The 24,767-nt window shown below is 38.9% G+C and overlaps 1 protein-coding gene across 4 annotated transcripts in view; it reads left to right on the plus strand.

The window, feature by feature from the left end:
• LOC139746765 (protein slit-like) overlaps positions 1-24,767 on the plus strand; it is a 737,327-nt gene that overhangs the window by 673,628 nt on the left and 38,932 nt on the right. For all 4 annotated transcript variants that reach the window (XR_011712223.1, XM_071658271.1, XM_071658273.1 and 1 more), the window contains 10 exons: positions 6,510-6,581; positions 11,781-11,924; positions 12,881-13,044; positions 13,250-13,466; positions 13,587-13,896; positions 14,089-14,287; positions 20,080-20,317; positions 20,645-20,868; positions 21,221-21,394; positions 22,646-22,765. Coding sequence is in view for 3 of the 4 variants with exons in the window: in XM_071658271.1 (XP_071514372.1) it covers positions 6,510-6,581; positions 11,781-11,924; positions 12,881-13,044; positions 13,250-13,466; positions 13,587-13,896; positions 14,089-14,287; positions 20,080-20,317; positions 20,645-20,868; positions 21,221-21,394; positions 22,646-22,765 (1,862 nt within the window). In the remaining variant the exon portion in view is untranslated. The remainder of the gene's footprint in view (positions 1-6,509; positions 6,582-11,780; positions 11,925-12,880; positions 13,045-13,249; positions 13,467-13,586; positions 13,897-14,088; positions 14,288-20,079; positions 20,318-20,644; positions 20,869-21,220; positions 21,395-22,645; positions 22,766-24,767) is intronic.

Consider the following 24,767-nt stretch of genomic DNA (forward strand, 5'->3'; position numbering starts at 1 on the left):
AGCGATGTGGTATACCGGGGTTGACGTGCTGTCAGTGGATTGTATCAGGGCATGTGAAGCGTCTGGGGTAAACCATGGAAAGCTGTGTAGGTATGTATATTTGCGTGTGTGGACGTATGTATATACATGTGTATGGGGAGGGGGGTTGGGCCATTTCTTTCGTCTGTTTCCTTGCGCTACCTCGCAAACGCGGGAGACAGCGACAAAGTATAATAAAAAAAAAAAATTATATATATATATATATATATATATATATATATATATATACATACTTCATGAACCTAGGAGTGCTGTTTATCTTTATGAGGCTTCTGTAACACTCAGAAAGCTGGCTATATGCACCAGTTGGGACCATAGTTCAGAAAGCATTGTGATGTTATGTGTGCAGAGAGTGCAGGGCATTTGAGTAGTAAGTGCTCAGTGTCATCATTATGATAGTTGCATCGTGGGCTTGAATGGTCTTAGAATGTGTTGAGATAGTTTTCGTAGTATTTTAGGGATAGATAATGTCCAGAGCATTCTGATGGGAGTACTCTGGTAGGTTTAAGTTTCAAGCTGAGTTAGGAGGTCAGATGTTTAGTGCTTATCAGGTTATTTCAGTAAGTATGTGTTTTGTCAGTGTTTTATTGTAAGGAGTTGGGGGATATGTGAGTAGAAGTTACTGAAGTGTGAATAGGAGTAGGTATTTTATATCTGATTGGAGGTTCGTGGTTGTCACAAACTGGTTGGTTGAAAGAGGTATTGTGTTTGTGGTTGCTAGGCAGCAGTGATTGTTCTGAGTGCACTGTTTTGTTTAGTTTACAACTTTTTGAGTTTGTTATGAGAAGACAAAAGTCCAGGCAGTTGTAGCATAGTTTAAAGTAGAGCAAATGAATTGTGTATAGAGGATATTGAGAGACCTTTTCTTGTTCAAATCTGGTGCCAGATAGTGTTCTTGTATCTCAATTTCTAAAGTATGAAACAAAGAAGGAACCTAGCAGGGAGTGTTCATCCTCTAAGGTTCAGGCTGCGGTGCCTAAATGTGTGTGGATGTGACCTAGATAGAAAGAGAGGAGAGATAAGTAATAGGTTCAAAGGGAGAAACCTGAATATCCTGACTCTGAGTGAAGCAAAAATCACAGGTAAAGGGGAAGAATTGTTTGGAAATGTTTTAGGAAGTAAAGTCAGGTGTTAGTGAGAGGACAAGATCTAAGGAAGGGGTAGCACTACTGCTGAAGCAGGTGTTTTATGGAAATGTGTAAAATAGTGTAAGGAAGTGAGCTCTACACTGATATGGATAAAAATGAAAGTGGATGAATGAGAGATGGGTGATCATTAGTCATTGGGCTTTATGGGTTTACCTACTAATTGATAGGTGTGTTGAAATGGTTTGGACATATGGACAGAATGAACAAGGAAAGATTTACAAAGAGGATATATGTGTCAGAGGTAGAGGGAATGAAGAGAAGCAGGAGACCAAATTGTAGGTAGAAGGATTGAGTGAAAATGATTTTGAGCGATCAGGGCCTTAACATACAGGAGGGTGAGAGGCGTGCAAGGAATAGAGTGAATTTTGGAACGATGTGGTATACTGGGGTTGACGTGCTGTCAGTGAACTGAACCAGGGCATGTGAAGCGTTCGGGGTAAACCATGGAAAGGTCTGTGGGGCTTGGATGTGGATAGGGAGCTGTGTTTCAGTGCATTAGATATGACAGCTAGGGATTGAGTTTGAATGAATGTGGCCTTTTTTGTCTGTTTTTCCTGGTGCTACCTCACTGAAGCTGGGGGTAGCAATGCTGTATCCTGTGGGGTGGGATAGTGACAGGAATGAATGGATGCAAGCAAGTATGAATATGTACATGTGTATAAATGTATATGTCTGTGTATGCATATTTATATGTATGTATATATTGATATGTATATGTATGTATATATGTGTGTATGGGCATTTATGTGTATATATATATATATTTTTTTTTTTTTTCATACTATTCGCCATTTCCCGCGATAGCGAGGTAGCGTTAAGAACAGAGGACTGGGCCTTTGAGTGAATATCCTCACCTGGCCCTCTTCTCTGTTCCTTCTTTTGGAAAATTAAAAAAAAAAACGAGAGGGGAGGATTTCCAGCCCCCCGCTCCCTTCCCTTTTAGTCGCCTTCTACGACACGCAGGGAATACGTGGGAAGTATTCTTTCTCCCCTATCCCCAGGGAATATATATATATATATATATATATATATATATATATATATATATATATATATATATATATATATATATATATAATAAATATATATATTTTTTTTTTTTTTTTTGTCGCTGTCTCCCGCGTTTGCGAGGTAGCGCAAGGAAATAGACGAAAGAAATGGCCCAACCCACCCCCATACACACGTATATACATACGTCCACACACGCAAAATATACATACCTACACAGCTTTCCATGGTTTACCCCAGACGCTTCACATGCCCCGATACAATCCACTGACAGCACGTCAACCCCGGTATACCACATCGCTCCAATTCACTCTATTCCTTGCCCTCCTTTCACCCTCCTGCATGTTCAGGCCCCGATCACACAAAATCTTTTTCACTCCATCTTTCCACCTCCAATTTGGTCTCCCTCTTCTCCTCGTTCCCTCCACCTCCGACACATATATCCTCTTGGTCAATCTTTCCTCACTCATTCTCTCCATGTGCCCAAACCATTTCAAAACACCCTCTTCTGCTCTCTCAACCATGCTCTTTTTATTTCCACACATCTCTCTTACCCTTACGTTACTCACTCGATCAAACCACCTCACACCACACATTGTCCTCAAACATCTCATTTCCAGCACATCCATCCTCCTGCGCACAACTCTATCCATAGCCCACGCCTCGCAACCATACAACATTGTTGGAACCACTATTCCTTCAAACATACTCATTTTTGCTTTCCGAGATAATGTTCTCGACTTCCACACATTCTTCAAGGCTCCCAGAATTTTCACCCCCTCCCCCACCCTATGATCCACTTCCACTTCCATGGTTCCATCCGCTGCCAGATCCACTCCCAGATATCTAAAACACTTCACTTCCTCCAGTTTTTCTCCATTCAAACTCACCTCCCAATTGACTTGACCCTCAACCCTACTGTACCTAATAACCTTGCTCTTATTCACATTTACTCTTAACTTTCTTCTTTCACACACTTTACCAAACTCAGTCACCAGCTTCTGCAGTTTCTCACATGAATCAGCCACCAGCGCTGTATAATCAGCGAACAACAACTGACTCACTTCCCAAGCTCTCTCATCCCCAACAGACTTCATACTTGCCCCTCTTTCCAAAACTCTTGCATTCACCTCCCTAACAACCCCATCCATAAACAAATTAAACAACCATGGAGACATCACACACCCCTGCCGCAAACCTACATTCACTGAGAACCAATCACTTTCCTCTCTTCCTACACGTACACATGCCTTACATCCTCGATAAAAACTTTTCACTGCTTCTAACAACTTTCTTCCCACACCATATATTCTTAATATCTCCCACAGAGCATCTCTATCAACTCTATCATATGCCTTCTCCAGATCCATAAATGCTACATACAAATCCATTTGCTTTTCTAAGTATTTCTCACATACATTCTTCAAAGCAAACACCTATATATATATATATATATATATATATATATATATATATATATATATATACACACACATATATATATATATATATATATATTTTTTTTTTTTTTTTTTTTTTTTTTTTATACTTTGTCGCTGTCTCCCGCGTTTGCGAGGTAGCGCGAGGAAACAGACGAAAGAAATGGCCCAACCCCCATACACACGTACATACACACGTCCACACACGCAAATATACATACCTACACAGCTTTCCATGGTTTACCCCAGACGCTTCACATGCCTTGATTCAATCCACTGACAGCACGTCAACCCCTGTATACCACATCGCTCCAATTCACTCTATTCCTTGCCCTCCTTTCACCCTCCTGCATGTTCAGGCCCCGATCACACAAAATCTTTTTCACTCCATCTTTCCACCTCCAATTTGGTCTCCCTCTTCTCCTCGTTCCCTCCACCTCCGACACATATATCCTCTTGGTCAATCTTTCCTCACTCATTCTCTCCATGTGCCCAAACCATTTCAAAACACCCTCTTCTGCTCTCTCAACCACGCTCTGTTTATTTCCACACATCTCTCTTACCCTTACGTTACTTACTCGATCAAACCACCTCACACCACACATTGTCCTCAAACATCTCATTTCCAGCACATCCATCCTCCTGCGCACAACTCTATCCATAGCCCACGCCTCACAACCATACAACATTGTTGGAACCATATATATATATATATATATATATATATATATATATGTATATATATATATATGTATATTTTATTTTTTTTATTTGCTTTGTCGCTGTCTCCCACGCTTGCGAGGTAGCGCAAGGAAACAGACAAAAGAAATGGCCCAACCCACCCCCCATACATATGTATATACATACACGTCCACACACGCAAATATACATACCTATACATCTCAATGTACACATATATATACACACACAGACACATACATATATACCCATGCACACAATTCACACTGTCTGCCTTTATTCATTCCCATCGCCACCTCGCCACACATGGAATACCATCCCCCTCCCCCCTCATGTGTGCGAGGTAGCGCTAGGAAAAGACAACAAAAGCCCCATTCGTTCACACTCAGTCTCTAGCTGTCATGCAATAATGCCCAAAACCACAGCTCCCTTTCCACATCCAGGCCCCACACAACTTTCCATGGTTTACCCCAGACACTTCACATGCCCTGATTCAATCCACTGACAGCATGTCAACCCCGGTATACCACATTGATCCAATTCACTCTATTCCTTGCCCGCCTTTCACCCTCCTGCATGTTCAGGCCCCGATCACTCAAAATCTTTTTCACTCCATCTTTCCACCTCCAATTTGGTCTCCCACTTCTCCTCGTTCCCTCCACCTCCGACACATATATCCTCTTGGTCAATCTTTCCTCACTCATTCTCTCCATGTGTCCAAACCATTTCAAAACACCCTCTTCTGCTCTCTCAACCACGCTCTTTTTATTTCCACACATCTCTCTTACCCTTACATTACTTACTCGATCAAACCACCTCACACCACACATTGTCCTCAAACATCTCATTTCCAGCACATCCACCTTCCTGCGCACAACTCTATCCATAGCCCACGTCTCACAACCATATAACATTGTTGGAACCACTATTCCTTCAAACATACCCATTTTTGCTTTCCGAGATAATGTTCTCAACTTCCACACATTCTTCAAGGCTCCCAGGATTTTCGCCCCCTCCCCCACCCTATGATTCACTTCCGCTTCCATGGTTCCATCCGCTGCCAGATCCACTCCCACATATCTAAAACACTTTACTTCCTCCAGTATTTCTCCATTCAAACTTACCTCCCAAGTGACTTGACCCTCAACCCTACTGTACCTAATAACCTTGCTCTTATTCACATTTACTCTTTATTTCTTCTTTCATACACTTTACCAAACTCAGTCACCAGCATCTGCAGTTTCTCACATGAATCAGCCACCAGAGCTGTATCATCAGCAAACAACAACTGACTCACTTCCCAAGCCCTCTCATCCCCAACAGACTTCATACTTGCCCGTCTTTCCAAAACTCTTGCATTCACCTCCCTAACTACCCCATCCATAAACAAGAGGATGGATGTGCTGGAAATGAGATGTTTGAGGACAATGTGTGGTGTGAGGTGGTTTGATCGAGTAAGTAACGTAAGGGTAAGAGAGATGTGTGGAAATAAAAAGAGCGTGGTTGAGAGAGCAGAAGAGGGTGTTTTGAAATGGTTTGGACACATGGAGAGAATAAGTGAGGAAAGATTGACCAAGAGGATATATGTGTCGGAGGTGGAGGGAACAAGGAGAAGTGGGAGACCAAATTGGAGGTGGAAAGATGGAGTGAAAAAGATTTTGTGTGATCGGGGCCTGAACATGCAGGAGGGTGAAAAGAGGGCAAGGAATGGAGTGAATTGGATCGATGTGGTATACCGGGGTTGACGTGCTGTCAGTGGATTGAATCAGGGCATGTGAAGCGTCTGGGGTAAACCATGGAAAGCTGTGTAGGTATGTATATTTGCGTGTGTGGACGTGTGTACATACATGTGTATGGGGTGGGTTGGGCCATTTCTTTCGTCTGTTTCCTTGCGCTACCTCGCAAACGCGGGAGACAGCGATGAACATATGTGTGTGTGTGTGTGTGTGTGTGTGTGTGTGTGTATATGAGTGGATGGGCCATTCTTTGTCTGTTTCCTGGTGCTACCTCGCTGACGTGGGAAACAGCAGTTTTGATAAATATAAATAGAATAATTTTTAGAATGTACAGTATTAGAATTACAGTACTTGAATTTACAGAAATTAGTTGTTCTAGTCCTTTGGTAGTGATAATGAAAATGAATTTATCTTTGTTTTTGATTTTCTCTTTTTCATAGCGACCTGAGCAACAATCAGATCACAATCCTTTCCAACAAGACATTCTCAGAGCTCACCCAGTTGTCTACTTTGTGAGTATGCATCCTTGCTCTACATAACTTGAACTATATAACAAGTAATTTTGTATGCTTGGGTAGGCAGTATAGAATACTTCAGTCATTGTATACCACTGCATGGCCTTTATTTGCTTGGCTGTGCACATCTAAAAAATTCAACTCTCGTTCCTATCACATGAATGGATAAGATGTTTACAGCCTTACAGCTCCCACATACTTATTCTCACCTTATACCAGTGGATGACCCCAAACCTGGAATTCTTAGGATCTAAGCCATGCTGGATTTCAAAATCATAAGTTTTGGTTTGTTTGGCCTGACATCCGGTAATGAACAAAAACACTAGTTACATACAATACTTTATATGCCTAATGTGCATGACAACAAGGCTGTAAAATTTTGTCTTATAGTTATGTTAAACACAAATGAAAATCAGAAAAAAGTTTAGACACTGTAAGGCATGCCAGTGATATGCATTAAGGCTGATTTTGAACAGTATTTCATATGCATAATATGTATAAGGTCCTTGAAATGGTAAAATTATACTGCTGTATGCTAAATGCATATAAATTCAGAAAACCAGGAAAGGTTTAGACAAGAAAATTTTCAAAGGTGTTCCAGTGATCACCTGAACAGTTACTTTCAAGAATATGCCATTTTTTGGCTCTGGATCTGGAATCATTAATCTATATCATGCAGTTTACCTGTTTGTAATTACCTGTTTGTTCAATACAGTGGAGAGTTCTACGCTCATAATGCCCCACTTCTTGAACTTTCTTTGCTGTTAAGTACCTGTTTAAAAACCTTTCACCCTCCTGCATGTTCAGGCCCCGATCACACAAAATCTTTTTCACTCCATCTTTCCACCTCCAATTTGGTCTCCCTCTTCTCCTCGTTCCCTCCACCTCCGACACATATATCCTCTTGGTCAATCTCTCCTCACTCATTCTCTCCATGTGCCCAAACCATTTCAAAACACCCTCTTCTGCTCTCTCAACCACGCTCTTTTTATTTCCACACATCTCTCTTACCCTTACGTTACTTACTCGATCAAACCACCTCACACCACACATTGTCCTCAAACATCTCATTTCCAGCACATCCATCCTCCTGCGCACATCTCTATCCATAGCCCACGCCTCGCAACCATACAACATTGTTGGAACCACTATTCCCTCAAACATACCCATTTTTGCTTTCCGAGATAATGTTCTCGACTTCCACACATTTTTCAAGGCTCCCAAAATTTTCGCCCCCTCCCCCACCCTATGATCCACTTCCGCTTCCATGGTTCCATCCGCTGATAACATATATATGATATATGTTGAAAATGATTGTATGGACATGTTTTGCCCATATATTTGAATGTGATTTTTTTATTTGCTAACAAAGATAAAAGTAAACTATGTCTGCATCATATACAGACCTCTAAAGTAAAAATCAGATGACAAAATGCTATACAATGAAATAAGATCTATTGTAAATTGTAAGGAAGTTATCATAGTAGGTGACTTCAACATTTCTAGAATAAACTGGAATATGTTAACAGGAGGTCAAGAGGGAGGTAAGCTAATTGGCATGATAGAAAATTCTTTCTTTCAACAGTTAGTTAAAAAACTGACTAGAGTCCAAAACATCCTTGATCTTGCCCTGACCAGCAACACAAACCTGAACAACTCCTGTAAAGTAGGTGAGACTAGCAAATAGTGACCATAATGTTATCACACTGGATACTAATGCAAGATATGAAATAAATGACAGCTACCAATCCCAGATCACAGGTGTGCCGACTTTGAAATAATATGGGATGAAAAATTTGAAACATTAACTGGATAAAATTCCTTGATATTGATTGATTAAAAGAGAAGTGGACTTTTTCCGAAAACAAATTACTTCTTATTGAGAGTTAACATGTTCCAGGGGTCATGGGTGAAATGGTACAAAGTAAACTAGTGTTTTTACTTAGAAAATTGAAGAATTTTATTGCCAAAAGAGAAAAATTCATATATGAAATTGAAATCAGAAGAAGACTATGAATATAGTCAGTAACTAGTCGAAATACAAAGGGTGAAAAAGTCTTAAGACAAATTAAGTGCGAGCATGAAAAGAGAATTTTCTTGAAAGTTAAAAGCAATCCTAAAGAGTGCTACGAAAATGTATAGCTAAGAAAGGATGTAAAAGATACAATAGGACTGCTGATAATTAAGCATGGTGAGGTAACTGATGATAACAAGGAAATGGTCTTCATAATAGGTAAATCCTTCAACTCCATATATGCCCTCGAAGAAGAATCATGGATGTCACATCCACAAGAAATGTTTCATGTGACTGATGACAAGAAGTTAAAGGTAACAGAAAATTAAAGTTATGAAGTATTGAAACACCTAAAACAATTAAACCCAAACTAACCCACTGGCCCCGGTAACTTAGCCTCAAAATTTCCGAAGGAGGTCACACAATATTTGATGTATCCTGTCAGGAGAGTATTTGATGAATTACTAATGAAGGGTAATGTTCCAGATGACTGGAAACTGGTGAAGGCCACTCCAGCATACATAAGAAAGGAAATAAATGTCTGGAATTAATACCCCATTAGCCTCGTGTCACTCCTAAGTAAAACAATGGAAAATAATGAGACAAAATTGTGAAGTTTCTGAAAAATCACTGGGAAACCACCAAATAGTAACAGACAATCAGCATGGCTTTCATTACAAAAGATCTTGTCAGAGAATTATGCTGGAATTTTTCACTGGGACTCAAAAGTTCCATCTGAACAATATACCTTGACTTTCAAAAAGTATTCAGTGATGTTCCACACAAGAGACTGTCATGCGAGTTGAAATCACATGGAACAGGGGATAATCACATGGATTAATGACTGGCTCACCAATGGGAAAAAGGAAGTTGTTATATGTAGCAAAGCCCCATGCTCGCTAGATGTAATGAGCAGCATACACAAGGGTTGGTCCTTGGCACCTTTCTTTTTATGATATATATATAAATGATCTGAAATTGGGTCTCATATCTTAGATCTCCAAATTTGTGGGTGATACATAACTAGGAGGTAGAGCTGCATGTATGGAGTACTGCTATTACATCTGGAGTGGTTCTAGCCTTGCATCCTCTCTTGGCAGAGTTCACTTGAAAGTGGTCAGACTTATAAACTCTCCCAAGCTGACTTCAAAACTTGACCTGCTTTCCCAATGCCACAATGGTTCACTTTCCCTCTTCTGTTGATATAACTTTGGTTTTTGCTTTCAATAGCTTACTGCTTGTATGCCCCCACCACTAGCTAGACCAGTACTTGACAAGCTGCTGCATCACATGATTACTGTCTGGCCATCAGCGAATCAAGGGTGAGCCATTTTGATAACTGTTTCTCTTCCTACACCTCGAAACTTTTCAACTCTACCTTCTCATGTCTTTCCCAGTAACTATGACTTAGCACATATTAAAAGACAGGTTTTTGCTTCCTCCAAAATTTGTAAATACTTTCCCCATGTTTCTTCTTTTTCCCTTTCATTAACCTCTTTGAATTTCAGTTAAGGTCCACCCATGTGGACTTTTGTCCATGAGTGGAACCTGCAATTTAAAAAAAACTAAGCAAATTCAGAGATTTTAACAAATTAGCAGGGTGGTCAGACAAATGGCAAATGAAACTCGGTGTCAGCAGATGTAATGTTATGCACTTTAGTTAAAAGATTATAAAATGTGACCACTAGTTTTTTTGAAACTTGCTAAGAAAGATACATGAAGAGAAGGATCTTAAAGTAGATATTGCTGATAATCTGAATTATACTAAAGATTGCTTGCATCAAGTAAAAAAGGAAACCAGATGTTAGGCTCTACAGCAACAAAAATCAGTTACAAAATACCTCAAACAATCCTGACCCTTTTGAATGCCCCAGTAAGTTTCTGATCCCCAGACTATAAAAAGAGATGAGGAGAAACTGGAACAAGCACAAAGATGAACAACAAAGCTGATTGTATCTCTGAAGAGAGACTAAGAAGATTAGATATCTATTCTCTCAAAAAAATTGTCTTTCCAGTGACCTGATACAATTTTTTTGAATTTTAGATAAATTTAACCACATAAATCACAAAGATCTTATTGGAATACAAGAAAATACATAAACCAGGACGAATGGAATAAGCTTAAAGCTGAAAGATGTAATATTGGTGTGAAAAAAGGTTTCTCTACAAGTAGGTAAGTTTGGAATAAGTTACCATCCAGTGTTGTAAATATGCAGAAAGAATATCCCTTCAAAATATGGTGAGACAAATATTTCATCTGTGCAGGTATATACTTAGCATGCATGAAAAAATATAGCATTCCATTTTCACATTCCAGACACTACAGTTACACTGAAGTGCAGCAGAGGGTGGGATATTGCATAAAATTCAATTAAACATTGAATTCTATGATATCTTTTGTCTTTATTTCATCCATTTATATGTTTTAGATTTAAGTTCAAAACTGACAGCCCAGGCATGGGGCAAAAGGCCCTCTGTTTTATTGTCTTTCTCTTGTACTCCCATATACACATAGCAGACCTTACCTCCTTGCTACAGAATTTCAAGGGATCCTTTGATCAGTGATCATCCTCCTACATTTTCGTTCCTGATTCATTGCACTCTCTCTTTATAAATGATAGCAAGACACCTCTTCAACGGGCACTGAATATCCTTTGAACCAAACGTCGACTCAGGCATCTTTCCCTAGAGCTTCAAATTTACTTACATTACCCCACTCCACAAAGAAGGAAGCAAAGAAACCCAAATGACTACTGACTAGATCTCAGCGCATTGTAAATCAGACATTTTTAGTGCTGCTTTGGTAAAAAGCTTCCTCTACCTCTTATTCCTCTTTGTATTTTTGTTTCCATTAACAAGGAATGTATATAAATAATTTGTCAGTGATTAAGTTTTCCATAACAGAAACAGTGAACTTTGGAAAATTCAGCGTACAAAGCTAGATTACAAGTTAAGTACAGTAAGTGGTTGAAGGTTTCCTCCATTGTTTGATATGTGCTTTGATTAAAAAGCAAGTTTCAGAGAAACTGGTAGAAATTCATTAAGTTTTTTTATTATACTTCATCAAAAGCAGACATGTGTTGGTTGTTTCAGAATGTACATAACTATTACTGTACTATGCTGTGCAGCTTAATGGCTTTTGATGGAAATAACTGGTTACTAATAAAGATCTCCTCATTCAGAATTGTGTCATACAACAAGCTCGGATGTATGGAGAGGGATTCCCTTCTTGGACTCAAGGCGCTAAGGATTCTTTCTCTACATGGCAATGATGTATCCTTTATCCCTGAGGGAACCTTCAGAGATTTAGACACCATAACTCACATGTATGTACCAAGTTCATGCTACTATATAGAGTTATGTACAGAAAGAGCAGTTGCATTTGATTTTGATTAGTTTAGAATGTAAATCTTTTCAAATGAAGATTTTGCTTGCTTGAAATATCATTGATATTATCCAGGTCTTATGAAAAATCCCAAAGCTGTAAATGTGGAAATATAAATGATTATAGGTCTCTGTTACAAAGAATGTAACCAGATATAGATCAAGTTAAATGCAACTCTCTACTTCAAAAGGAATGAAGTAAAGTTTTTTTTATGAAATGTGATATAGTGAATAAATGTTAAGAGAAATGTAAAAGTTACTGAAAAATTTGGTATCACTTTTCTTCTGGACCTCACACTTGACAGTGTAATGTTGAAGATTTGTGTGCCGTGTAGAAATTATGTACATAATGTTCGGGGAGTTCTGATATTTGGATCTGTAGTATGGATAGAGTCAAGAATAAGAAACAGAAAGGGAGATGTAGTATAGTCAAGTGGATACAGTAGACAATAAAAGAAAACCCTTAATTATTGAGTGGAATGGATTGGTAAATGTATTAGTAGTTAGAGAGAATGAATAAAGAAAGTCTGTTCCATTGAAGGGGAGGATAACTACATGTAAAATGAAGCAACATAGTGAGTGAGTATGTCTGGAAATATTCTGAAATCATTGTGTGTGTGTAACTGTATTACATGAGCCACCCAACTTCATAGCAAGATAAGGTATTGCAGAAGTAAATGGGCAGATTATTTCAACTGAAGATTAGTTGAAAAGCTTTATAAACCAGACATATTTATACATTGCAGTTGTTTGTCTGTTTTCTATGTTATTCTTTCGATATTCATTTGCTTTTTGGTTTTTTGCTTTCTTGCACTGAAACTGTTCCTTATGGTGAAAGTATAATTAGAATTTGATGCAAATAAGATCAGAATGCATTAGTGTCCATTATTATTTTCAGAGCTCTTGGAGCTAACCCACTTTATTGTGACTGTTCATTGGCATGGCTGGCCAAGTGGGTGGAAGGTGACTTTGTGGAACCAGGGATTGCCCGTTGTGCTGATCCAAGGGCTATGAGGGACAAACTTGTTCTGACAACACCACCTGAGATGTTTATTTGCTCAGGTATATTTGTATTATACTTTTTATCAACCTTGAAACAAATTATTTTCTTCTGAACATAAAGAGAATTACCTTAATTGCTTCTCATTATATCATTATAATATCATGTGTGTGAATCTTATTGGGTTAAAAGATATGACTATGCTGAGAATTTTTATGTAATTTATGTTAAAAAAAAAAAGCAATATGTACTGCTTCTTCAAAACAGAAAGAGTGCCTGATGAGGTGTTGGCAAAGTGTGACTTGTGTTACACTCGACCATGCCAAAATGGAGGCACTTGCAGATCAAGCCCAGGTCAGCAATATGAATGCCGTTGCACTGCAGGTTTCCATGGATCTGAGTGTCAGTACAGAATTGATGCATGCTATGGAAATCCCTGTAATAATGGAGGCACTTGCAAAGTGTTTGAAACTGGACGATATGCGTAAGTTTTCATTTTAGATTACAGTATTTGCATAACAGTGAATAAAATAATGATACAGGTAAAATTGAAACTGCTGTACCTTGAGTAATTAGTTAAATTCAAGTTTAACATTCTACACAGATGTCACTGTCCCACTGGGTTTGAAGGGAGCCGTTGTGAAGTAAACATTGATGACTGTGCTGGCAACAAGTGTATTAACGGTGCAACATGTGTAGATGGCATAAGTTCTTACTCCTGTACTTGTGCAGCTGGTTACACTGGCGAGTACTGTGAAAAGAAAATAGCTTTCTGCTCGAAGGAATTTAATCCTTGTAAGAATGGTGCCAGTTGTGTTGACCATGGGACAGGATATGAGTGCCAGTGTAGCCTTGGATGGTCTGGTAACAACTGCACTGAGAATCTAGATGACTGTGTCAATCATATGTGTCAGGTAAGTCACTGAATAGGCTTTCTAGCTAAAATGGAATATGACAAAAAGTCTGGAAATTACTTGCTTAGCAGAAGTAAACTTGCTAAGAGTAGAAAATGATTTACACTGTATCTTCTGGTGCTTCCTTAGAGTTTAGGTTGAACCCAGTATTTTCTCCTTATTTATTTTGCTGTTATTTAACTTTGAATTCAGAATGGAGGACAGTGTGTTGATGGTGTTGGAGATTATGAGTGCAAGTGTTCAGGTGACTGGAGTGGCCGATACTGTGAGTTGGGCCCCTCTGTACTACTACAGACAGAGCCCTGCCTGCAGCATGACTGCCGCCATGGAGTTTGTATTGTGCCACATGGAGAAATGGAATATGTCTGTAAATGTTCTCCAGGTTACTCAGGTAAGAAAATATACATTTTATTTGCCTGGAAAAGTTGTTTGGGATACTAGTCTTTGACTTGAGACCTAGCCATTGTACTGTGTGTGTGTGGGAGGGGGTAATAAAGTAATATTATTATTTTTAGTTAGTATTGATGAGGGTGTTACTTGATTCGGGTTATACTGCAAGCAAAAAGTGAGGCTTATCACCTTAACTTGGTGGAATGGCCTGCAGTTTCATCAAGAATCTTGTCACTCCAAAGGATTCCATCATTTCCTGTCCCTGCCTGGAGTGCAGCCTCAGAGCTTGGGCTGTGTGTGTGTGTGTGTGTCCCCATAAAGGGATGCTGGGAGTAAATGATGATACTAATTATTATGTATTGATACTACTGGTGTTACTGGACTTCACCAACAAGCAAAGACTACACATAGAAGTCACCTCTGGTGAGGATGTATCATCATGTGTGTATGGAAAGTACAGTCTCTTGGAGGACTTTCTTCTCCAAAAAGTGTCTTTTTTTTCCTTGATACTGTAAGGAGTGTAGCCTCAAAGCTGCAAGAACCCCATAAAATGCACCTTAGGGTTGTAAAGTATCAGGATATAGCATGAGCACCTGACTTACTCTCATTTTTCATTATTTTATGAGCCATTGCAATACAATGCAAGTGAAGCTAGCTGCACATCACAAGGTATTGATGCTGTGCATATCATTCTGCCTATCACATTTCTCTGCTAACATTCAGAGTGAAAATGCATCATTTACCCCTTCATTGCTGCACTTCTGCCCACTTTAACTAGTCACCATTATGCTTTAGCATCCAGCAAGTATTCCTACAAGTGAACCTGCCAAGAGGGTAATGAAGACCTTTACCTTGGAGGAAAAGTTTAAGATACTAAATGAGCTTTAGAATGGGTATATTACTAAAGCAGTCACTTGATGTTGTTTCATTAATGAGAACAGCTTCTGCACCATAAAAAAAAAAGAAGAGCAAATCTGTCAGGAAAGTCTTTTCCCAGCCATCTTCTTCAAAGATAGCACTGCCTTTCAGGACACCAACATATATAAAGATAGATAATGCCTTGAAAATTTGAATGCAAGCTATGTGTGTATGACAGTTTGCTATGACTGGGCAAATGATTTAAAATAAGTCATTGAGGTTCTGTCGTGTTAGGCTGCAACATCTGATGTAGAGGTTGCAGACCTTGCAAAAGTGGAACTCAAGAAAAGTTTAGAGATGAAAAGTTACACACCAGATCAAGTATGGAACAGTTCTTTACTGGAGAAAGATGCCAAAGAAAACATACCTGATGAAAGCTGAGGCAAAGGCTCCAGTTTTTAAGGCTAGCAAAGACTGCATCACATTGTGGTCAGAGACTGCCATCTCATGGCCAAAAATCTGCAGGGGTTCAGCAGCAAGTTTCAGTGAAATGTTTTATTACCCTTTATAAAGTGTGAATATAATTGTTGGTTATTTTTATTCTAATAAATTTCTTTTTACAAGAATTTCTTACAACATAATGAATGATAAGAATGAAATATACAATATGCATATGACAAACATATTTAGGGACAAGTAATAAGTTAATGAACTTACATTTTTTTTTTCTAAAGAAAACCAGCCATAGACTAAGTAAATGTATGGACATTATCTATCTGAAGTGACTTGTATATGATTAAAAGTAATGACTAAGAAGCAGAAAAGGGAGAGAGATATACATGTACTTCATTAATGTTGATCTACAGTGGTACCTGGGTTAGACAAAATATTCATAACTCTGGAAAGATAAAAGAACATCTGCCCTAGGGTAGTAGTCAGTAGGCAGCAGCTGATTAGGGAGGTATATTACCAGTACGACCTGCCTGGGCAATTGGAGGGTTAGTGATGGCTGCAGAGTAAGCCAACACTTCAGTGGCTGTCAAGTTGCAGTCATGTGACCCAGGTAGCTGTCTTTTCTTTCTACCTTAGCCAAGCATGGACTGCTAGCATTCTGTCCACAAACATACAGTCTCTCTTTTCGCACATAATACTTGACAACACTTAACTCACACACCTCATTCTTCATAGCCCTAGATTATTCCAGTGGTGAGAACTATGTGCTAACCCTGCCTTTTGGCAAAATGGTAGGAGCAACAGATAGAAGTAGTTGGTGGAAACATTAGACAGGTGCAGTTGGTAGAAATGTTAGATGGAAGTAGTTGGTAGTAACTTTAGGTAGTAGTAATAGCTTGGAACTTTAGGTAGAAATAGTCATTAGGAACATTAGAGTTGCCCTCTATCAGTGGCCCATAGGGGTGAGGCACTAAAGGATAAAGAGCGGCATTAGAGTTTACCAGTTGTGAAGACACTTTTGCTGTGGCGATCCCCTTTAGAGAGTTCCTGAAGGGAACAGGCATCAGAGATATAGATGGATAGATCTTCCCAAGTTTATTCTTTTGTAGGACCTTTTCAGGGGCATAACAAAAGAATATTACATGAAGGTATATCAACAAGTCTAAAAGAAACAAGGCTCCTAGCGTAACCAACACTACCTGAGGAACAGGACGCCCAACCTGACCTCACATGAATTCAATCCAGGCTACAGTCCAATATTGCTGTTTTTAGATTTTCACATCATAAATGAAATTTATCAACAAATTATCCAATCTATATATGTCTGTATATGTATAGACTGATGTTACCAAACTCAATCTGCTCTAGGTTACACCACAGGTGAAACGCTATCTTTGATGAGGCTGCATCAATGGGAGTACAGTCTTGTCAAAGGACATACTTCTCCAAAAGACTTTACATTTCTCTGCTATTGGAAATAGCTCAGCCCTAGGCTGCAGGAGCTTTTAAAGAAGATCATGTGTAATACCAGGGCTCTTCCTTAGAAATTGGTCTTGGGGTAGTAGTTGGTAGGCATCTAACGACCGGGTAAGTATATTACCAGTACTACCTGTCTGAGTATCAGGAGAGTTTGTGACATCTGCTTAGTGAGCCAGTGGTTTAGTGGATGTCAAGTTGTACTCCTCTGACCTAGGTAGCTGTCTTTTCTTTCTGCCTCATTAAGATGCAGACTACTGGCATTCTGTCCACAAACATACAGACTCTCCTTGTCATATGTAACACTTGACAACACTCAGCTCATGCTGTTCATTCCCCATAACTCTTAGATTTTCCAGTGGTGAGCATTATGATGTGCTAGCCCTACCTTTTGGCAGAATTTTAGCAGTATATAGACATAGAAGATGGGAACATTTAAGCAAGAGCTTTAGCTAGAAGTAGTAGGTAGGAGCATTAGATAGAAGTCATTAGGAACATTAGGTAGAAGCCTCTGCAAACACTGCAAGACTTGCCCTCTGCCAGTGGCCTGTTAAGGATGAGGCATTAAAAGCAAAGAAGTGGCACGGGAGTTCTTTAGTTTTGGAGACTCTGTTGCCGTGGCCACCCTTTTTTTTAGGGCGTTCCAATTGGAACGGGCATCAGAGATATAGATAGATAACATAATTGGATATGAATGAATAGATATGTTAGACTGAATGATTTGTTGATAGATTCCATATATGATGTGGCAAATATAAGAACTACAATATCAGAATGTAGCCCAGACTGAATTTACATGAGATTGGGTAGAACACCATATTCCTGAGGTAGTGGCAAGTCAGGCTAGGAGCCTTTCTCCTTTGTTCATATACCATCATGTAATTTTCTTTAGTTATTTACCCTGTTTGATGATCTGGGGTATGTCATGGTAGCCGTGTAACATCAGTGGCAGAGTAGGGGTCAGGTGATAAATCAGCTTAAGTTTAAGATGCAGATATATTAGCTGACTTATCCTATTCTCTATATACTGTATTGTAGATTCTTGTTATTGTCGAAGTGATGTGTATTGTATAATATGGATTAGCTTGTATATATGATATGGGAAAGTGTATTTTCTTATTTTTTTTTAACAAAGGTCTCATTAGTAGGTTCTTGACTAATTCATACACTGAAAGTGATATGCGGAAAATACTGTAGCAGAAGTATGTGCAGTATGGCAGTGTACAGTTTAGAATGTTTCTGGTTCAGAGAGGCAGTTGACTCAAGGTTTAAAATATACATCTTACTCGGGGATTGATACAGCATATTGTATTCATTATATATTTCTTTTACACCTCTATTTGATATGTTCTTACCAAGTGCATGAACTAATGATTACATACGTCTTCTGAAATATTATAGGAGGGAAACTTATCTAGCACCTGGAGATACATCACTTGTGTTTATTGAATGATTGAATGTAGAATGGCAAAAGATGAGAGTAAATGAAGCAAGGGGAGTGGATGAGGACTAGGAAGTATTTGGGGAAGCAATGATGGCATGTGCATGAGATTCATGGGACATGTGATTAGAAAGGGTAGCAAGTGGTGGGATGAAGAAGTAAGGTTGCTAGTGAAAGAGAAAAGAGAGGATTTTGGGCAGTACTTACAAGGAAGGAGTGCAGATGATTGGAAGATGTTTAAAAGAAAGTGGCAGGAGGTCAAGAGAAAGGTGCAGGGTTGAAAAAGAGGGCAGATGAAAGTTGGAGTGAGAGGGTATCATTAAACTTTAGGAAGAGTAAAAAATGATTTAGAAGGAGGTAAATAATGTGCAAAAGACAAGAAAACAAATTGAAACATCAGTATTGATTAATTAAGGAGAATATGGAGGGAGTATTTTGAAGGATAGTTAAATTTGTTTGATGATAGAGTGGCAGATGTAGAGTGTTCTGGTTAGGGTGGTGTTGAAGAGAGAGAGTCATGGAGAGTGGTTTAGTGAAGAGAGATGGTGAAAGCCTTGCATAAGATGAAATGCAGCAAGGCGGCCAGAGGGGATGGTATTGCTTTTGAATTCATTAAGAAATGGGGTGACTGTGTTGTTGATTAGTTGGTATGAATTTTCATTGTATGTATGGATCATGATAAGGTGCCTGAGGGTTGGTAGAATGGTTGTATAATGCCATTGTGTAAAAGTAAGGGGGATAAAGGTGAGTGTTCAAGCTTTAGAGGTATAAGTTTGTTGAGTGTACCTGGTAAAGTGTATGGGAGGATATTGACTGAGAGGATGAAGGCATGTACAGAGCATCAGAGGAGCAGTGTAGTTTCAGAAGTGTTAGAGGATGTGTGGATCAGGTGTTTGCTATAAAAAATATGGAAAGGTCTGTGGGGACTGGTTGTGGATAGAGAGCTGTGGTTTCAGTTCATTTCACATCTAAATAATGGGTGTCAGTGGATGTGGCCTTTCTTCGTCTGTTCCTGGTACTACCTCGCCAATGTGGGAAATGGTGGTCAAGCATTAGAAACAATAATAATACTAATAATGATGATGATAATCATATTTTTTACTTGTGCATTCTCAAAAACTGTCCATAAATGAAGCAAAGGCATACTATAAGTTGAAAAAGTCCTTAAAAATATGAGTTAGATGATGACATTTAAAATGGCTAAAATGTTGACTAGTGACTGATTGAATTGATAACGTAAGATAAATATGATTGAATTGATAATATAAGATAAATACATCATAATGCATTTTGTTCTCTGAAATATACCGTGCCATGATTACAGTTCTTAATTTTACAGAGATTTACAGCAAGCTTAATTGCATTACATCCCTTTTTCACTCTTACCCTGCATCCTTCACTGCAGAATTTTTCACGATAAACACCTAAGGATGAAAATTATAGTTCAGCGAATATTGCATGAAATGGTCATTAGGCAACATGTTAATGAATGAGTGAAGGTTTATTTACATGAAAATTTTGTTACTGTATACTTCATATTTATAAGTTATTTCTGATAATTACAGGTAAATACTGCCAACATATGACAGCTGTGAACTTCATTGACTCCAGCAGTTTTGTGCAGCTAACAACACCTCCAGTTAGACCATCAGTAAATGTCACCATTAGTTTTACCACTCACACAGCTAATGGTGTCCTTGTTTACCTTGGGAAAAACAGACAACACTTAGCAGTGGAAGTCTTTAAAGGTCGCCTTCGAATTAGCTATGATGTGGGAAACCATCCAGCTTCCACCATGTTTAGGTAACTGTATTCATTTTATACAGAATGTGATTGAAATGCTAAATTGATCCTGGATGTCTTATGTGAACTTTGTTAATCAGAATCTTGAAACGTTGGTTTTGGACCAAAGACATAAGAGGCCAAGTATATTCTCTATCATAATAAGAACACCACTGCTTTGCCAGACAACTGGAGCCTGACTTGTCATGCAACTTGAGTTTCTAGTTTTTACTTTTGTTACGGTCATACTTTGTTCATTAAATGCAGAATTATTTCACACTAGCTTGTTTTTATGTTGTGTTAGACTATAATTTGTTTTGATTAGGTAAGAGAATCCTATGTTCACAGCTATGAACTTGTGAGTGATGAATCGGAACACACAGTTGAGTTACTGTCTGAACGACAAAATTTCACCCTTCGTGTAGACAGTGGCATTTCAAGGTCCATGGTCAATGCTGGAGACCAAGAATATTTGGATGTAGATACACCACTTTTCTTAGGTGGTGTTCCTCCTGATGTGGGTAGACATGCTCAGGCTCATTGGCACCTTAGGAATTCCACAAGCTTCAGAGGTAAATCTATTCATGGTGTGTTGAGTGAATATAAACTGGTTTGTAATATTTAGATTATCATAAAGCAAATTTAGTTATTTTAGCTCTGCCCAGGATATTGCACATGTATAGATAGAATTTAAAAAAGTATACTTTTGATTTGAATGCTGAAAGAAGCTATTTAATTTCTGCAGTAGCTAAAATAACTAGAAACTTTCAAGTCTATTGAGGTTTCTGATAGGTCTTTAGCAATAGTATAAAGATCTTTGATGACAGTTGTAAGAGATTCTTAACAATATTACATAACATGAAATATTGCATGATTCACTTAAGATACTATGAAAGAATTAATTTTTGTGTCCTAAATTCATAGGTTGTATGAGTCACATTGTGGTTAATGGTCGAGTACAGGACCTTGCTGCAAGTGAGAAGCAAAATAAAGTAGTTCCAGGATGTGGGGACTCAGAGCAGCAAGATCAAGGTGACACTGGACCCAGTGAAAGCACCCTACCAGCTGCCAAAGTCCCCAAAGTAAAGAAAGTGAAAGGTACTACAGAGAACTATTATATCACTGAAATTGAATTTTGTGTTATTCATTCCTTTGACTAAATGCAATACATCTATATCATGCATGCTATTCCTTATTGATATTAATGTTTGCTAAACCTTTCATAACATTTTAGTTATCAAGTCTCTTGATATAGAAAATTCATATCTTTGAAAGTAAGAGTATGCAAAAAAAAAGCATTTTATCCTCCTGTCTTTGTTAAAGGCAGTACTATGAAGTCCTTTGTAATTTACGCCATCTTACCTTTTACATACACAGTGCGCCTCTGGTCAGACTGCTCTTTCAGTGTCCTCAGGTCATATTTCAACTCAAAGTCACTGTCCATTGAAAATTTCTTGCCTCATTGGATATTATTGTGTATGTTGCTGAGCTTTGAAATGTGTGCCAGGATTCCCAGTCACTTTTAGCTGCTACTTACAAACTTTTTTCACCTGTGCATCTTTCACTGTATTCATGCAAGGAACTAGGGCAAACATTGCTTATGAGAGCATGGAGAGGAGATGGCATGCCAAAGGATTTCACAGGTGCAACACAGATTTTTTTTCATACTATTCGCCATTTCCTGCATTAGCGAGGTAGCGCTAAGAGCAGAGGACTGAGCCTTTGAGGGAATATCCTCACTTGGCTCCCTTCTCTGTTCCCTCTTTTGGAAAATTAAAAACAAGAGGGGGGGGGATTTCCAGCCCCCTCCTCTTTTAGTCGCCTTCTACGACACGCAGGGAATACGGGGGAATTATTCTTTCTCCCCTATCCCTGGGGATAAACTTAGAAAGATATGCACTTTTATTTTGTGTCAGTTCCATGATATATAGGAAACTCCATTTCTTCCAAATCATCTCACATAAAAGGTAGCACCACTCTGTTTGAATGGGAAAGATAATATAGAATGTGTCATAGTGTGAAAAAAAAATGAAGGCTGGAGCTTTAAGGAGTGAAGTGAAGAAGTTATCAATCAGATATTATGACATTCATTAGCAGTAGGGGTTACAATCTAAACTACATAATGTGATGATAACTGAAGAGTGTATTCAAGAGATACTGAGAAAAGTTAACTGAATAGCATGAATACAGAAATACATGAATGAGAAGGCTGTATCACTGAAAGATTACATGTAAGAGGCAGGGCCATAGGTGAAAGATTTTCTTGAGTCATCCTATTATGCATTGGTTAAATGTGTAGGGTATTCATCAGTTAGACTGAATAATTATTTGATATGATTTTTCATTCAGGAGATAATGATGTCTGTGTGGATCATCAGTGTGAAAATGGTCGTTGCCGACCTCGTCGACGTAGTGGTGGGTACCGCTGTAGGTGCAAGAAGGGCTGGACTGGCAAGTTCTGCAACCAAGGTAATAGCCTATTTCTTTTTTTAATCTGAATTGATGATTGCATATATCATATCAGTTCAAACATTTTTATGGTATTTAATAGTAGCAATTTCAGTCAGGGCATAAATGATTGTTTCTGTGGTACACACACACACACACACACACACACACACACACACACACACACACACACACAGAAACACACACCATAATGATAAGCTAAAGGCATTCAATAATCATCTTGGATTTTTAGTATAGATTACTTGGTCTTTGTTAGTGATACTGATTGTTGCATTTACAGGCTTCTTAGATTCAAGCCTGCAGAGTTGTCATAGCAGGTGCTCCTTAGTCATTTCACCTGTTCGTCTTTCCCTTGGGTTTGGTTGATGAAGTGGGTACCTGACTTAGGCTAAAATATACGCATTACACATGACAGGTAGAGACTGAGAGTGAACGAATGTGGCCTTTTTTGTCTTTTCCTAATGCTACCGGGGGGGGGGGGGGGGGGGGGGGTTCTATTTCATGTGTGGCGGGGTGGTGATGGGAATGGATGAAGGCAGCAAATATGAATATGTACATTTGTATATATGTATATGTGTGTGTGTATGTATACATTGAATTGTATATGTGTGTGTGTGTGTGTATGTCAGCATTTATGTGTATACATTTGTATGTGGGTGCGTTGGGCCATTATTTGTCTGTTTCCTGGCACTACCTCGCTGATGCAGGAAATGGCGAAGAGTGAATGTTGGGGTGAAGAGGGTGGTGAGAGTAAATGAGCTTGGGAAGCAGACTTGTGTGAGGAAGTACCAGGAGAGACTGAGTACAGAATGGAAAAAGGTGAGAACAATGGAAGTAAGGGGAGTGGGGGAGGAATGGGATGTATTTAGGGAATCAGTGATGGATTGCGCAAAAGATGCTTGTGGCATGAGAAGAGTGGGAGGTGGGTTGATTAGAAAGGGTAGTGAGTGGTGGGATGAAGAAGTAAGATTATTAGTGAAAGAGAAGAGAGAGGCATTTAGACGATTTTTGCAGGGAAAAAATGCAATTGAGTGGGAGATGTATAAAAGAAAGAGACAGGAGGTCAAGAAAAAGGTGCAAGAGGTGAAAAAGAGGGCAAATGAGAGTTGGGGTGAGAGAGTATCATTAAATTTTAGGGAGAATAAAAAGATGTTCTGGAAGGAGGTAAATAAAGTGCGTAAGACAAGGGAGCGAATGGGAACTTCAGTGAAGGGCGCTAATGGGGAGGTGATAACAAGTAGTGGTGATGTGAGAAGGAGATGGAGTGAGTATTTTGAAGGTTTGTTGAATGTGTTTGGTGATAGAGTGGCAGATATAGGGTGTTTTGGTCGAGGTGGCGTGCAAAGTGAGAGGGTTAGGGAAAATGATTTGGTAAACAGAGAAGAGGTAGTAAAAGCTTTGCGGAAGATTAAAGCCGCCAAGGCAGCAGGTTTGGATGGTATTGCAGTGGAATTTATTAAAAAAGGGGGTGACTGTATTATTGACTGGTTGGTAAGGTTATTCAATGTATGTATGACTCATGGTGAGGTGCCTGAGGATTGGCGGAATGCGTGCATAGTGCCATTGTACAAAGGCAAAGGGGATAAGAGTGAGTGCTCAAATTACAGAGGTATAAGTTTGTTGAGTATTCCTGGTAAATTATATGGGAGGGTATTGATTGAGAGGGTGAAGGCATGTACAGAGCATCAGATTGGGGAAGAGCAGTGTGGTTTCAGAAGTGGTAGAGGATGTGTGGATCAGGTGTTTGCTTTGAAGAATGTATGTGAGAAATACTTACAAAAGCAAATGGATTTGTATGTAGCATTTATGGATCTGGAGAAGGCATATGATAGAGTTGATAGAGATGCTCTGTGGAAGGTATTAAGAATATATGGTGTGGGAGGAAAGTTGTTAGAAGCAGTGAAAAGTTTTTATCAAGGATGTAAGGCATGTGTACGTGTAGGAAGAGAGGAAAGTGATTGGTTCTCAGTGAATGTAGGTTTGCGGCAGGGGTGTGTGATGT

Source organism: Panulirus ornatus, chromosome 66 (genome assembly GCF_036320965.1).
Source record: "Panulirus ornatus isolate Po-2019 chromosome 66, ASM3632096v1, whole genome shotgun sequence".
In the NCBI taxonomy this organism is placed as follows: Eukaryota; Metazoa; Arthropoda; class Malacostraca; order Decapoda; family Palinuridae; genus Panulirus; species Panulirus ornatus.